The 15,693-nt window shown below is 41.8% G+C and overlaps 2 protein-coding genes across 3 annotated transcripts; one reads left to right on the forward strand and one right to left on the reverse strand.

Annotated features, from left to right (window-relative positions):
- Positions 1-181: 181 nt before the first annotated feature.
- pld7 (phospholipase D family, member 7) lies at positions 182-10,574 on the forward strand. Of its 2 annotated transcripts, XM_083915075.1 has the most exons (13): positions 182-282; positions 448-596; positions 1,079-1,186; positions 3,304-4,296; positions 4,499-4,686; positions 5,415-5,583; positions 5,671-5,785; positions 6,344-6,471; positions 6,834-7,037; positions 7,386-7,525; positions 8,220-8,385; positions 8,477-8,576; positions 9,630-10,574. In XM_083915075.1, exons 2-13 carry the CDS (start codon positions 474-476, stop codon positions 9,830-9,832), a joined length of 2,637 nt encoding a protein of 878 aa, XP_083771201.1. In that variant the 5' UTR covers positions 182-282; positions 448-473; the 3' UTR covers positions 9,833-10,574. The 2 variants fall into 2 exon arrangements, with proteins under 2 accessions (XP_083771201.1, XP_083771202.1); XM_083915076.1 differs by lacking the exons at positions 182-282; positions 448-596 and adding an exon at positions 729-911.
- An 820-nt stretch (positions 10,575-11,394) lies between these two features.
- On the reverse strand, positions 11,395-14,571 carry smim19 (small integral membrane protein 19). The gene is made up of 3 exons (XM_083915262.1): positions 14,303-14,571; positions 13,021-13,145; positions 11,395-12,757 (listed from the first exon to the last, which is right to left on the reverse strand). The coding sequence occupies exons 1-3, from the start codon at positions 14,434-14,436 to the stop codon at positions 12,699-12,701; spliced, it is 318 nt and encodes a 105-aa protein (XP_083771388.1). The 5' UTR covers positions 14,437-14,571; the 3' UTR covers positions 11,395-12,698.
- Between the last annotated feature and the right edge of the window lie 1,122 nt (positions 14,572-15,693).

A 15,693-nucleotide genomic window follows, 5' to 3' on the forward strand; every position in this document is an offset into this window, starting at 1 on the left:
TCACAACTCTTGAACATAATACTGTTCTTCATTATACAGTATACGGTTCTGTGGTTGCAGACCAGATGTTACTGCGCATGTGTCATACCCCAAAGCGCAGACATTTTTTGTGTTTCCCATCCTTCTTCCATTAGCCGTGGTTAATTAGTCGAAGTAACGGCTGATGGGCGGAGCCACGGTTTTCAATCCAACCGCCAATCAGCGTCGACAGGAAATCGCGGTTTCTTTAAGTTGTTGTTTACTCATCTCATGAAGGACGGCGTATTCAAATCTAATAAAACGGTGAGGTTGTTTAGAGGTCCCTTAGAAATGTTTTTTTATAACTCTAGAAAGTATTTACTACAACTTTTGTTTCATATAACTAGACTGTTTCCCAGTGCCAGCTCTCGTGAGAATTCCAGACTAACGTGCCTGCTCTCTAACGTTACGTCCGTTAATGTCACCAAGGTGCTGCGTTATTAACGTGACCCATCATGATACTGCGGTCCAGAAGATCCATCCACCCCAGCCAGGCGAGTGAGGTGGAGTTACCGGACCCGACGCCGGCAGCAGGGAGAAGGTCGGCCCGCCAGCACGGGATACAGTATGCGGACGAGGTGGGTATTTTTATTACTCAGCTTTTCCGCCTCCTCTTCCTCTTCCTCCTCTTCCTCCACTGCTGCTGAAACTTCACAGGCAGCCACGTAGCAGCGACGTTAGCTGGCTAACCCGAGAGAAATACCCCAGGAAGGAGTATAGAGAACGCAGCATTGCCTTAAACTATCGTATATAAACTGATATTACCACTTTAACGCGTGTAACATTTGCTTAGCTGGTTAGCATACCCGTTAAGAGCTAATAAGTGCATAGTGAGTGTAAGCTCGAGCGCCCAGACACAACTTATTACCCAGCAACCAAGTTACTGCATCATGGTGAGTGTTTTGTTTCTGTGTGAAGAATTTGACAAAACGTTTGCCCTTTATATCCAGCTTTTCTTTACTTTAGTCAGTAGCCTTTTACAGGTTAAGACGTGTCCTTAAACCTGAAATTGTGGAACATAACTGATGCTTTATCACAGTGTTTCTTCCTGTCCCATCAGGATTCAGATGAGTCAGACTCAGAGGTTGTGCAGGGCCAAGTGATGGAGACACAGGAAACTTTCCCCACTGAGATGGAAGAGGAAACTACCGAGGAGGCTGATCTACCGGTAGGCTATCATTTACATCACAGAACAAACAAACACACCTCCTGCTGTAAGATGCTCTGTATAGGCCATAAAAGCGTAGCTGCGTAACAGTAGAAAGCCTGTTGCCTGCTGGGTGTGGCTTGGTTATACAGCCAAATGTCGTGAGAAGAGTGATGCTCAGTGCAGCAGCAGGTAATCATCAACAGGAAATATTGTCAGGCTGGTGCGGAAGTGTGTTAATCCCATTTAGCCTGTTGTAAAGCTGATATATATTTAGCCTGTGAGGTGGTTCTTTGGATGTAAACAGGAGAGCCTTTGAGGCCAATATCGAACTCAATATTAGTGGCTTTATATATTGGCTTATATTTCCTTTGTGTTTTTTTTGTTTTGTTTTACATTTGGCTTATATATATATATATTATTTATTTACTCTGAAATATTGTTATTTTTTATCGTTAAGAACTTGATAGAATACCACTGCTGTACTAGCATGTATTTTAAATAACCAGGCACTTCAACAAAAATAATTATTTTTTTTGGGGGGGGGCAGGGGCAGTGAGCAAAATTAGAGTGTTCGGGTATCTAGTAAGGATGCCCCCCGGGCGTCTCCCTAGGGAGGTGTTCCAGGCACGTCCAGCTGGGAGGAGGCCTCGGGGAAGACCCAGGACTAGGTGGAGAGATTATATCTCCACACTGGCCTGGGAACGCCTCGGGATCCCCCAGTTAGAGCTGGTTAATGTGGCCCGGGAAAGGGAAGTTTGGGGCCCCCTGCTAAAGCTGCTGCCCCCGCGACCCGACCCCAGATAAGCGGATGAAGATGAGATGAGATGAGATAACGACTGTGTCAGATAGAAGATTCAAACAATGTTTTCTTCTATACTATAGACTCTATAGGATTAAAAAAAATGAATAGGATGTGTAGAGGCCACAGCTTTGAATGACTACAGCACAGTTCAGTGTTGAACTGATTCCCCATTTTTTCAGTGCCTTGGTTATTTAAACAGACATGCTAGTACAGCAGTGGTATAGCCACAGCTGATATTCTATCAAACTGTGAACAGTGTCAATCTCACTGACAGACACATTGCCTTTCCTGTAACTACTTAATAATAAAAGTCAACTTGTATTTTGACAGGTAAATGATTTTATTGTGGAGCTGCAGCAGCAGGAAATGTCTGGTTTGCATTAGCAGTAACTAATCTGCTAAGATCATATAGCGTTTGGTCACCGGATTGAGCCTGCGACTTTCTGCAAATTGAAAATATACGGAACTAGCCCGCCTGTTCGGTTCAATGGAACAGTACACACTGTCGCACTGACCATCCTGTTGGGTTGATTTAAATGAGAATATCCTTTCTATTCAATTGTGTTTCTATGATTCAGACAGATAGATAGATAGGTACAAGAAATAATGTTTGTTTGGTTTTTCACATGAGGCATGTTAAGATGTACAATGTAAACGTGGAATTTAATAATATATCTTCTTTAAAACTTGTGGCAGACATTCAAGTGCATCATTTTACAGTATAAAGTAAATTACACAGTATTTTGAAATTAGTTACGTGTCATTGTTTATGGGAGGAAATATGACCAGTAGACATGAGAGACCATCGTCATGGTATCTATTGTGGAATGGAAAAGAGAAAAGGTGGTTGCCATGGGATATCAGTGTATTAAAGACTTAACTTGAAGCAAAACAAGTAGAATATTCAGTTTTGACTGCCATCAGAATGTAAAGTTGTAACCATGGTGATACTCATGTCTTGTTCATAAACAAATATTGACAACATGGTAAACAGTCTGTGTGGCCATGTTGAGGCTCATCAGACAGGAGAGCTCATTTGAATAGGTGTGGCTATTCAAGCTGCTGCAGTGCTACGAAGGCCTCTCGAGGTAATATAATGTGTTCTATTATTATTGTTAAACTGTATCAAGACAAGGAATAAAATACTAGAGTATAGTAAGTTTGCAAATGTCTGTTTAACTGTTTTTAAAGGTATTTCAGTACATATATTATGTGTAACTAAGGGTGTTGTCATGAGGCAATTTTTAGAGTCACTGGGTTAAAACTCATGTGTGAGAGATACACGTATCATAAACAATACACACAAGATGCATGTTTTTTTTGTCCTCTTCAGGAACTGAAGTATTGTAGTGTGGTGCTGGACCGTCTGCGGCCCGAGGACAAAGCTGCAAGGAAAGAGCTTGAGGAGAAAGAAGACATGAACCGTAAAGGTGGGAAACCTGTCTCCCGAATCCCCACTTTCCATAAACGACCTATCGGCTCAAGCCAAGCCACAGAGCTGCCTGTTCCCAAAAAAGATCCCCCTTTCCAGGTAGCTCAGCCTCCCGAGCAGGCCGACACCAGCAGCGGTGAGGAGGCTTCCAAGTCCAAGCCGTCCGACGTCAGAGAAACGGCACTCCTGCTGCCGTCGGCCCGCTTCACCAAAATCACCTCTGATGCGCCCTCTCTGTTCAGCAGCACAGAACAAGCCACCGCAGCAGCCCATAGTCCCCTCATCACTGCGCCCAGGAGCTGGAGCCTATCGGAGTCTGTGCAGTACCCTGCCATGACTGCGAGCCCCAGGCCTGCCCTCAGACCAGAGCAAGGGTCAGAACAACATGTACCAGAGCACGACGGGACCAAGACGTTTGAAATGGAAGCTGACACCACACATGATGCCCCCACATCTCCACTGCAAGGCTACGTCAGCCAAAAGCCACCAGAAGACACAGAAGAGAAGTACGACGTCGAGGTTAAAAGCACGATCAACCTCTCCGCCTCCGGAGACACCGAAAAGTCACAATGCGCAGACATCGTTCATACAGCCGAGGTCAGCCAAGAGGATGCGATTATGGACGAACAACCACCGTGGGAGACAGAGCCGATGAGCACGCTTGATTATAAGGACAGTAGATCTTCGTCAGAGGTTGAATGTGAGGGTGGTTTTGCGGATGAACAGTCTGAGGGTGAGTGCCATGATTCAGAGGAGGTGAAGGAGCATCCTGAACCACTCATAAGTCCGTCCGAGTTTTCAGATGTGGCAGAAGAAGGAGTCAATGAGGATGAATCCACCTCTCCTGTAGCACCAGAGAAGCCTGCTAGAGCTCAATCAACCAAGTCGACTAAGGTGAGTTATGTGGTTCTTGCCTGATAGATTCCACTGATATCAGTCATACTGTTCTCTCGATGATCTCAGAGGCATTTCACCACACCCTGCAGTAACAGCTTTAGTATGCATCACAGTCCTCAGCGGTTTCCCAGTCTCTTGTCAAAGCTATTATCGTAGCCTCACACATTTGTTCATTACTTCAAAATGTCTTGTTTCGTAGAGCTCAGGACGCAGCAGTTTTGCCCTCTTCTGCTTCCTGCCCATCACCTTGCTGCTTCTCGGGGGGTTTGGTCAGCATGTTTGGCACTACGGCCTTCCCTTGTCTGTGGCTCAGCTCACAGCGCAGCTGGAGCTGCACTGGCTGGAGGGCTTTGGCATCGTACCAGAGCCTTGCAGCACTGATTGTCGGTAAGACATGATCAACCAAAGTGTTGATCCCTCCATCAGTTTTCTTTTTATGAGCCATTTGCTGTGACATAAGTAGGACACAGTGAGTCACCTTTATTTGCACAGCTGGCTAAGGATGAATGCACCACACTTTATGTGCACGTGGCTGTTTTTGTATGGAGTCACAGGAGTGAAAAGGGATAAATCTGTAAAATAATAAGAAAATTAATGTGGAATAAAAAATAATAAACATGTAAATAAAAAGTGAATTTAAAATGTAAATATAAAGAGAAATAAATAAAAATAATAAAATATAAAATAATAAAAATAATTTCATTTTCATATATATATATATATATATATATATGAAAATATAAATGTGGAAATATTAAGACAAATATTAAAATATAAAATAATAATTATAAGCATTTTAATTTATTTTCACATGTATCATTTTGGGGGGGGAGTAAAATAAATAGTGGATAGCAAAAGAATAAAAATATATAATAAATGTATTTTTTACACACATTTCCACATTTATTTTCTTATTCCTTTACAGGCGCTGCTATGGTTAGTACTATGGATAGTTTCGAAGCATATGAGCAGTTAAAAAAAAGTCACGCATCCTCTTCTTAAACATTATAAACCAGTCCAATTTAAAAGTCAGATTTTTTAGATTAAGACGATGACTGGATGCTGTTTGGTTTGCAAGTAGCTCTAGCTTTAATTTCTCTCTCTCCCTTTGTCAGAGTGCAGCTGGTGGAGAGCATCCCTGCAGGTCTCTACCAGTCTTCTCCCTCGTCCAGACGGAGCATCGCAGACAGCTGGATACATCTGCTGGACAAAGCCAACAGCTCGGTCAATATCGCTGCTTTCTACTTCACTCTGCGAAACAGCGAATTTGCCTCTGACCGTCAGGTTAGTCTAGGGATATGCCCTAATCTCACGACGCTGTAATCTTTTGAACCTCTAATGCATCTAATCATATTTCCACATATTTTTCAGGGAAGAATGGTCTTTGAGCAACTTAAACAACTTGAATCCAAAGGTGTGAAACTCCAGATTGCCGTCAACGCCCCCCAGACCTCAACTGAAGATACAGCAGAATTGGCTTCAACAGGTACATCATCAGCATGGAGCTCATTATATTGCCTCTTTGTCGTGTGCACCATGAATTAAAGCCATAGACTGTATTAAAAAAATGGACGTAGTCCGTTCTCCAATCGTCCTTGCCTAGGGGAGTCGCCATCTTGTCAGACTTTAACCTCCAATTAAATCAAATTTAGCCTGGTACACAAAAATTACCCCCCCTCAGTGTTGTTATGGAGATATGACCTAAACATACAGACTAGAGTGTTTTTTTTGTACCAGGTCTTAAATAGGTTTAATTAAGCTGTGAAAACAGCCTGTTTAACAATGAGAAACTGCTCTGTTGTGCAAACTACTCCTAGTGGACACTCAGAGAACTGCAGTTTTTGGCACTTCCTGATTGGATCAACCAGGAAGTCGCTGTGTTGGGGGCTTGATTAAAGCTGAACTATGCAACATCATTTTATGTTTAAACACTTAATCACTGACTGACAAAATTGCACTCCATCACTACTAACTGCAATCCAACATATCTAGGTTCTATTTCTGCAGTGATTTCTGACCGCGTGTGTTTTCTTTTTTTTTTCAGGTGCAGAGGTCAGAGAGGTAGACCTCATGGCTGTAACTGGAGGCATCGTCCACACCAAGCTGTGGGTGGTGGATCAAAAGCACCTCTACTTGGGTAGCGCTAACATGGACTGGCGCTCTCTCAGTCAGGTAAGGCAGACAGAAAAATTAGCGTTTCCAAAAGTATGTGCGTGAGTGGACTTAGACTGGGCAGTCATTATTTTCTCTCCACGTGACCCTTTGCATTAGGAGCAAAAGTTGGCTACAATGAGAGGGCAGTTTTTTAATTGGCTTCACACTGATGGTGTACAGCTCAGCAGGAACTTCCAAGGAGGCTGCACAATTGATTGTATAATAGACCTAATCATGTGTTATTAAGGCCTAGACACCAGAGTGCCTGCTTATTATTGTTGTGCACATCAGCAAGATAGAGTCATTGCATTTAAAAGCATTGTATTATAAAGTGAACTTTTTTTTTTTAATTAATTCATCCTGTGTGTTGTTAAAACCAGGTGAAGGAGGTGGGCCTGTCAGTGGAGGACTGCAGCTGCCTGGCTCAGGATGCCTTTCGGATCTTTGGGGTGTACTGGAGCATGGGGGGTGCGAACAGCAGCTCCCTGCCGCCGTACTGGCCCGCTCGTCTCTCTGCCCTGTCCAGCTCCCATAATCCTCTGCGCCTGAAATTCAATGGAGTGCCTGCTCAAGTCTACCTGTCTGTATGTTCAGAACTACTCTATAGGCTTCCTTAAAAAAACGAGTATCTGCATTTGATTGCTTTGTGTTTTTAAAAGGCGGATACTGATATTTATATTTTTATGCAAAATTCACATTGGTTCAGACAAGTGTACTTGTTTTCTTTGTCCAAGTGGAAGAGGATATGAGACAGCTTTTAGATCATATCAGAAAATAAGTAAAGGCCATATTGAAAAGTGAGACATCCCTATTTAAACTTCAGTGTCATTAGAAAGTTTATTGATGTAAAGGTATGTACTGTATGTACCCAGAGTCCTCTTTTCGGTTGCTCCCATGATTCTCACCTCCTGTCTTATAACCGTTTCCTGCAGAGTGCCCCTCCGCAGATCTCCGCCCGCGGCCGCTCAGACGACCTCTCCACCATCCTGTCCGTCATCGATGATGCCCAGAGATTCATTTACATCTCTGTCATGGACTTTCTTCCTCTGTCTCAGTACACAGAGCCACTGAGGTGACAAGCCACTCAAGTGCATGTTTTTAAAATGATGGAGTATTGGAGTACCATGGTATAAATAAGAAGGAAGACAATACCTGTAAATAGTGAAATAATAATTAAATGTGGCAAAGACAAATAACAAAAATATAAAAAATAATCATAAGCGTTTTTTTTTTATTATTTTCACACTTATTTGTTCATTTTTTGGGAAAATCAGAAGCAATAAGACAAATATTTGGAAAAAATAAAGAGATCCAAATAAATAAATGACATTATATAAAAATGAATAACAAAAAACATAAATAATATGAATACACAATGAAATAACACATTTTAAAAACTATTTCTTTTACCTTTACTTTATTTCTCTTTATATTTCCATATTTGTTTTGTCTTCTGTCTTGTCTTCTTCTTGTACAGATATATTATTTTTACGGCACTTGCTGCATACTAACTAGATATAGAAAAGTTACAATGGTCACAACACTGGACCCTGATGGCTCACAAAGCAGTTTCTCTGGGTAAGACGAGTTCCCTGCTACCTGACGGTATTCTAGTTCGAATGCTGGAGACTTGTCCCTCTGGAAGAAATCTCACAGTCCTGTGGCGCTTTTTAGAAGTGTCCAAATGCATTGCAGAGGACCTAGAAACGAAAGAATATGTATTCCCCTGTGTGGATTCAAACTGTGCATGGGTTTCCCTCTCTTAGGTTCTGGCCTGCGATCGACTCGGCCCTACGTGCTGCCGCCTGCACCAGACATGTACAGGTCAGGCTCCTGGTCAGCTGCTGGCAGCACTCGCCTGCCCCCATGTTCACCTTCCTGCAGTCCCTGCAAGTGCTCAACAGACCTCATCTGAAATGTGACATTGACGTGGTGCGTTGGGAGATTCACAGATGTATAGACATAATGCCCATAACAGACTGGTGATGTATCCTAAACTCCTGCTGTTTTTGTTTCCGTGCAGAAAGTCTTCACAGTTCCTTCAACAGCGGAGCAGATGAAGATCCCCTTTGCACGAACCAATCATGCCAAGTACATGGTGACAGACAGAGTGGTCTATATCGGTACGCTATTGCCACTTACTACATTTAACAACCTCGTACCCTTCAAACAAAAAAGTACATTTACATTTATTACTGTCATTTGTTTTAATGTCAGTAGTTTTATTTCAACCTGTTTTAAATGCAGATCAGTTCAAATCCAGAAAATGTTGGATCCACATTTAAACGCACAAAGCCTGTATTCAGAAACTGTCTTTAAACGAGCCGTCGGGACTTCTGTACAGTTGTGATGTCACAACTATAATATACATAGGTAGCAAGTATTGCTATGGTGCAGTTACAGTCATTCCTCGGCTGCACTGATGGTGCAGAAATGCAGAGAGTGTGCAAATGGGAAGACCAGGAATCACCGACCAATCAGAGCAGAGTGGGCTTTTTGAGGAGGGGTCTTAAAGAGACAGTTCATCCACCGTTTTACAGACACAATAGTAGGGACCATAGACTGCAGCCTATACTAAGCATGTTTAACTAACTTGGTTGTGATTGGCCAGTGATGTGAACACATAGCTTGACAACAGTTTCAACCCCCCCCCCCCCCCCCCCCCCATATCTCACTGGCTCTTCTGTGGTTTTAAAGCAATTCTTACCTTCTTGGCCTGTCGCACAGCACTTGGTAAGAATTTAAACATGAACGACTCTGCCTCCCTACAAAGCCCCACCCTCTTCCCCCTCTGACAGCAGTAGGCTGGAAGGGAGTCTGCGGCAGGCAGGACGCTCTGCAAGTCATTTTATTCAGACCAAGTCAAAGTTTTGGTCCGACTTTTACCAGAAACATATGAGAATTGAATACTGATGAGTTTCAACACTTAGTGGATTTCTTTTCCATTTTTAGTGTGCCATACGCTTATTAGTAACATTTTAAGATTACAAAAGAAAAGTGTAAAAATGCCAAAACGGCAAGAATAGCTCGAAGCAAGAAAGGTCTGGACCCAGGCGCTATAGTATGTCCCCTTTAATGAACCCCATGTGGTGTTTAGAGCACAAGTCTCACCAAAACGGATCAGTTCCTGCGGCTGTCGCACAGTTGAACTGATGCTGATGTTTCTGCGTTCACAGGGACCTCAAACTGGTCAGAGAACTACTTCACCCAGACAGCTGGAGTGGGCTTGGTGGTGAACCAGACCGGCTCTGTGGTCGAATCGGGCCAAGAAACCCTGCAGAGCCAAGCAGAGGAGCTCTTCCTCAGAGACTGGACGTCCGAGTACGCCAGCGCCCTCTCTGTTGACGACGTGGACGCCTGCCCCCGCAGGCCACACTGACAACGTGTTGTTCAATAAAGCACATTGCATTGTAGCTGAGCAATCTCGCCTGTTCCGGCCACTTGAACTTTATTTTGACTTCTGCAGAATCCGCTTGCTGTACCGTGTGAATGAACACACTCTATTTTAATGCCCTTTCCTGGTCGTGCTGTATATAATTGCGTTTTTTTTTAAATAATTTGTTTCAAGACGTCTTATTTTTATACTTTGTATTGTTCTGACAATTTTCTTACATGAGTTATGCGCAAGGCTCGCTTTGTACAATTTATTTTATGCCTGGAGCATTGTGTATATTTTTTTCCCTTCAAATATCCCTGCCACGCTCCAATAACCACCAGCAGCAAATTAAACATTTCCAAAGAGGTGCACGTGCCGCGGTCATGTTTACACTGCTGAAGCTAATCGGCTGTCGATGTTTGTGTGTAGTGAAGCCATATGTCAGTCCGTTCTTGTAAATACTATACACGATGGCTGGGGTTACAATGAAATCTCATTTGAATGTGTACCACCACTACAGCCAGAAAATGATTCACTCAAGCGTGAGCATGCTTTGTTTTTTAATTGAAGGTAACTATACTTGAATGAAGGGTGGGGGGGCACACTTTCCATGTCTGGTGTCTGTTTTACTGTAATGATCATTATTGAATATTCCTGTTTCCTTTATCTGTTCAATTCCAGGGTCATCTATTGTATGCTTGACATCCTGTTTCTGTTATCAGTGGATATTTTCCCTGACTAACCGAGTGGGTTATGGATGTTTCAGGATAAATAAAACCTTTTCTGTTGGTGATTTTTGAGAGCTTCTTGAGTAGACTTAAGGGAGACATTGTTCACATGATGTAGAACAAGTACTGGTTTTAAGCATCACCCTAATTACCAAACTTCTTGGTACTTACCTCTTCTGTTATCTAGCCATGCGTGCAGTTAGTTTTGGTTTAATTACGCAGGATTTTAAGAGGACATTTACGCTCATTTTCAGGTTCTTATTTTTGTCTTTTGGGTTTCTGCTGGAACATGTTTAAACACTTTAATGAGCAAAAACATTTTTCTCATCCTGTCTGTCTGAAAATACCTGTGTTCAACCTTTGCAAGGCTCCGTTTTCGCGCCTGTCTCTTTAAGACCCCTCCTGAAAAAGCTCAGTCTGCTCTGATTGGTCAGTGTTTCAACCAAATCTAATAATAAAAGCTGCTGTTTTTAAGAAGGCATGGTATGCACTATATTCTTAGTTTAGCTTCTTAGCATGCTGAAATGCATTATATGAAGTATGGAATATTTACAGGTTTGTTTTAAAACAAGAATGCTGTTTGGCATTATATTTTGTCTGAAAGTTTGTCATTTTTCACAGAAAAGTTACAGCACGTACGCAAAAATGTTCATTTCTTTTTTTTATTTCTAGTTTCTGGACACAGGATGTCTTCTACTTCACTGAGGTTTAAGGAGAGCACAGATAAACTTCCCCACACAGCAGATGAAAGTGAAAACAGCCTTGTAGTATTAAACTGGAAACACACATATACAGCATCGGATAAAAAGTCGAGATTGTTGAAGTGTTTACATTTTTTCTCAAGGGGACCATGAATGTCGGAACCAAATTTGTGTTGCAATCCCTCCAACAGTTGGCAGATATTTACGTCTAACCCTCAACTGTGAACTCTGTGGCGCCAGAGGAAGGATCACTAAAGTCAAGGGTTCATCCTCTGGGGACTATGAATATCTGTACAAAATGGAATCAAAAGCCATCCAGTAGTTGTTTGGACATTGTCTGTGTGGATAGAGAGCAACTTAAAAACCATGTTCTGTGGGTTGTAATACAGTCATGGAACAATGGGTAAAAAATGTAAAACTAGATAGTTTGTAAAGTGTCCTGAGATAACTTTTGTTAGGATTTGGCACTATAGATAAAATTGAATTGAATTGATGTTCCAATACCATTTTTCACAAAACTCTCAATGATGTGGTATCGGATCGGTGCATAGACCCACATACTCACCAGGAGCGAGACAAGCATTTAAGGCGGTATCGGAGGTCTTTCTTTGGAGCAGCTGTGGCTCAGAGGTAGAGCGGGTAGCTTCCATTCGAAGTATTTGTGGTTAGATTCCCCAGCTCCTCTGGTCCGCATGTCGAAGTGTCCTTGGGGAAGACACTGAAACCCAAATTGCTCCCTGTGCTGTGCATTGGTGTGTGAATGGTTAGAGTAGATGTCCACTGCCATCAGTGTGAATGTGACAAATAGTGTAAAGAGCCTTGAGTAGGCAGAAGACTAAAAAGGTGCTTTACAGTAGAAGTTCAGTACGAGTCTTTTTACTTTCTATAGCGATAATTAGAAAAAACTGATGACAAAAATGTTTTGAAGTTGTTCCAAAAAACCCCTGACAAGATGAATTATTGTGCTTAACTCAAGCGTACTCAGCTCTGATAATCTTGCTGACTCTGCTTTAGGTTAATGTGCCTTTATTCTCACATATTTGACACAGCGGAAACAAAACATTTAACAAAGTAAAAATAAAAATAGAGGGAAACCAAACAGAACATATAGTACATTTGAAGGATCTTGTTCTAAGTGCAAAAAAAATCTACACGTGTACTTTTAAAAAAATCTCACAACACACTGAAAGTATCTCGGCGACATCCGCTGCAGTGACATTCCTCAGTCCAAGTCTCTGCTGGATGCTGCTTCTCCATCCACCCAGCTGATCTACTCCATGTGTAATAGACAAAAAAGAGACTGCAGATGGTGGATAAAGATGCTTCTCATTCCAAGGGGGCGAGCAGAAATGGTGGGAGTCTTTTGTCTGATCATGACAGCCGTCCAAATAGCAGGAAGACGCAGGAGTGTTTGCTCTGACATAAGGTCCCTCCCTCCTCTCATTCCATGGAGAGCTGCACACTGTCTGTCTGACCCTGCTGCTGCTCAAACTTCCTGGCTAAAAGACAAGACAGAAGGCAGACGGACATTTTACTTCAGGATGTCAACGTGAAACACAGGTGCTTATTTAAACTGTTGCAGGTCGAGGTTATCAAACTAAAACATCAGAAACATTCGTCAGTTCTGAGGGGTTTACGTAAGTACACTGCCTGATGTCTAATAACAAAAAGAATGGGTATAAGAGCTTATTAATCACTGGATTATCAACGCAGGTGACGGCTGCTGTTTGTGTGTCCTGTGAAGAGCTCCACTCATGCTCACCCAGAGAGTACATCTCCAGCTGCTGCCTCAGGCGCACCTTCTGCAGGCTGTCATAGAAGTTGGGCTCCGGGCTGCTGCCAGCGGTGGGAGGCAGAGTGAAGATACGCATGATCTTCCTCTTGTTTCTGAGTTACAGGTGAACAGAGAGATTTAAGAAAGAAATACAGAAAGGTTTACAGTGTTTGGTAGAGGCAAAGACAAAAAGAAATCAAAGGAATCATGGTTTTCATGTGTTTCCAACGAGCCTCGTAGCTGGTTGCCTGAATGTTCTTTCATTAGTGTGCCAGCCCGTGCTTAATCAGACAATATATTGATGAGATTTGTAATAAATGTCAATCCCCACATGGATAAATGAATCAGTGTTAACACGTTCGTGAACACACTTGAACACAAAATCACCAGGATCACAATTATACAGCATTAATCAGAGCCACAATGCAAACTCAGTTTAAATCAGTGTATTGCACAATGAGCTACACTCAGCATTAGAAAATGTATTTGAAATAATTGTCCAAAAGGTCCAAATAGTGTTACTCAACAGAAACAGTCCAAAGCTGAATCAAAAACCACTTTTCAGTTTCAGTTTCAAGATTTTTTTGTAGGAGTGAATCCTCTTCTCAAACTAAATAATAAAGGAGGTCTGATAAGTTTCAGTTTCCTTTGTCTTGTTAGGAGCGAACGCTCTTCCCAAACAATTAAACAAACGATCTTTGAACAAGTGAATCTTCAACACTGTCGAGTTTTCTGAGAATTGGAAACAAGCAACCACGTAGAGCCAGAATTTACATGCTGTCGTGAAAATAACATACATAACATAAGACGTTTAGTTTGTTTACTAAAAGGACAAGGTGTAGAGCTTTTTTTTTTTTTATAGGAAAGGGGTCCTTAAATCACTCCTGTTGTGATCTAACGCTATTCAGAAAATACAATTGAATAAAATGTGCTTGGGCAGGGGAAACACTGCAGCATATGGACTATACAGAATATCAGAATATCATTAAAATCAGATTAAAGTGCATTACGTTTTACAATGTTTATATGAATGCCGAATTAGCCAGAAGACTCCCTAAAAACATTATATCTAATGCCATGTCACATGGTATACACTCACTTCAATTTAACCAAGAAAACATTAGAATAGGATGTTTTTTAAATGGAGTCTGGCGTGAACGTGATTATTTTAAGAGGAGACGCAATGGGAGAACTGTCTGACTGTTGGGCGGTGTTTCTAAACGCCGAATGACAGAGTGAAGAGTTGACTCGAAGTGCAAAGTGTCCTTACTTCCTGGCGTACATCAGCAGGCCGAAGCTGACCAGGATAACCAGCAGGTACACATTGGTGGCCTCATTCCAGGCTTCGTGCACCGAGTAGTCAAGAGATTCGGGCTCGTTCCCCAGAACCCCGTGACCCCCCATTTAAAATACGAGAACGCGCACGAAGTCTGCGGCTAAATATGGGAAAGAAAAACGGAATTATATCCGCTGTTTTATTTTTTAGCTCAGATTCACCTGCGACGCAGACGTAAACTGTACGGATGCAACTGAACGGTGTAAACACCACGACGTCATATCCGCCGCTTCGTCTTTTCCGTTTCCGGGGAGCCCACACGCTGCAGGCGCGTTGCTATGGTTGCTGCCCCCTTCAGTCAAAAGTGTGAACTCAAGAAGAAGATGTATTAAGAATGAGTTTTTAAGTTGTATGTCACGTTTTATATTTGTATATTTATACATGTATGCATATTAATACATATAATGTCGATATGTATTTATCTGGTTGAGACAATACACGTTTATTGATACAAATTCGATTTTTATATTTGTACATTTGTATTGGTTTATTTAGGAACGCATGCATATTTATACATATCATTTCGATATAAATTCATCTTTTTGAGAGAACTCTACTTCCATATTCCATGGCGATGATGACGAAGTTGCAAAATCCAGGTTTGGAGGGTTTCGCACACGCGCTTTCTGAGAAATACACCATGGTATGGAGGACTAAACATGACTTAAGTCTCAACTAATAAACAAATGCTGGAATGAATGAATGAATTAAGAAATAAATGCTTCTTAACTACCTCATTAACATATGGACACATAAATAAATAAGTGTACATGAACAAAAATGTAGAAATAAATGTAAAGCATGGGAGTCGAACCCTGCTCCTGGAGGGCCACTGTCCTGCATGTTTTGGGTTTCTCCCCGCTCTAACGATTATCAAACCTGTGACGAGCCTCGACTGCTTGATACTGGACACTGGCCCACCAGGAGCAGGAGTGGACACCCCTGATGTAAAGCAATTTTTATACACTTATTTATTCCTGTATTTAATTATTGAGACTATTGTTTAGTCCTCCTACACTCACTGACGGCTGTCCAATAGAGAACCTCTGAAATGCTGTTATTTCCAAACCCAAAAGTTTGTTACACAATAATGACCGTTGACAGCTTCTAGTAAATTGCCATATTAAGACTTTATATAGCCTATTAAATATGATCATCTTACATGGCATGGTGCATGCATTGTTAGAGATTGAAGTTAAACTTTTAATTTTGATTTAATACATTTCCATAACACCTTTGTAATTAAGTATCTTGTAGGTGAGGAAAACTGGCAGTTATATTCTATATTAGGTGTAAATGATCAATTAAGAGACACCTGCACACTG

Source organism: Echiichthys vipera (assembly GCF_963691815.1).
Source record: "Echiichthys vipera genome assembly, chromosome: 6".
Taxonomy (NCBI): Eukaryota; Metazoa; Chordata; class Actinopteri; order Perciformes; family Trachinidae; genus Echiichthys; species Echiichthys vipera.

What these genes read in the sequence shown, in the direction of transcription:
- pld7 (XM_083915075.1), top strand. Translation starts at nt 474, where the DNA reads ATGATACTGCGGTCCAGAAGATCCATCCACCCCAGCCAGGCGAGTGAG. An exon ending in AATCAACCAAGTCGACTAAG is followed by an intron (nt 4,297 to 4,498) that starts GTGAGTTATGTG and finishes CTTGTTTCGTAG; the next exon opens with AGCTCAGGACGCAGCAGTTT. An exon ending in AATTTGCCTCTGACCGTCAG is followed by an intron (nt 5,584 to 5,670) that starts GTTAGTCTAGGG and finishes CATATTTTTCAG; the next exon opens with GGAAGAATGGTCTTTGAGCA.
- smim19 (XM_083915262.1), bottom strand. Translation starts at nt 14,436, where the DNA reads ATGGGGGGTCACGGGGTTCTGGGGAACGAGCCCGAATCTCTTGACTAC. An exon ending in CTGCTGATGTACGCCAGGAA is followed by an intron (nt 13,146 to 14,302) that starts GTAAGGACACTT and finishes CCTGTAACTCAG; the next exon opens with AAACAAGAGGAAGATCATGC. An exon ending in GCTGGAGATGTACTCTCTGG is followed by an intron (nt 12,758 to 13,020) that starts GTGAGCATGAGT and finishes CTTGTCTTTTAG; the next exon opens with CCAGGAAGTTTGAGCAGCAG.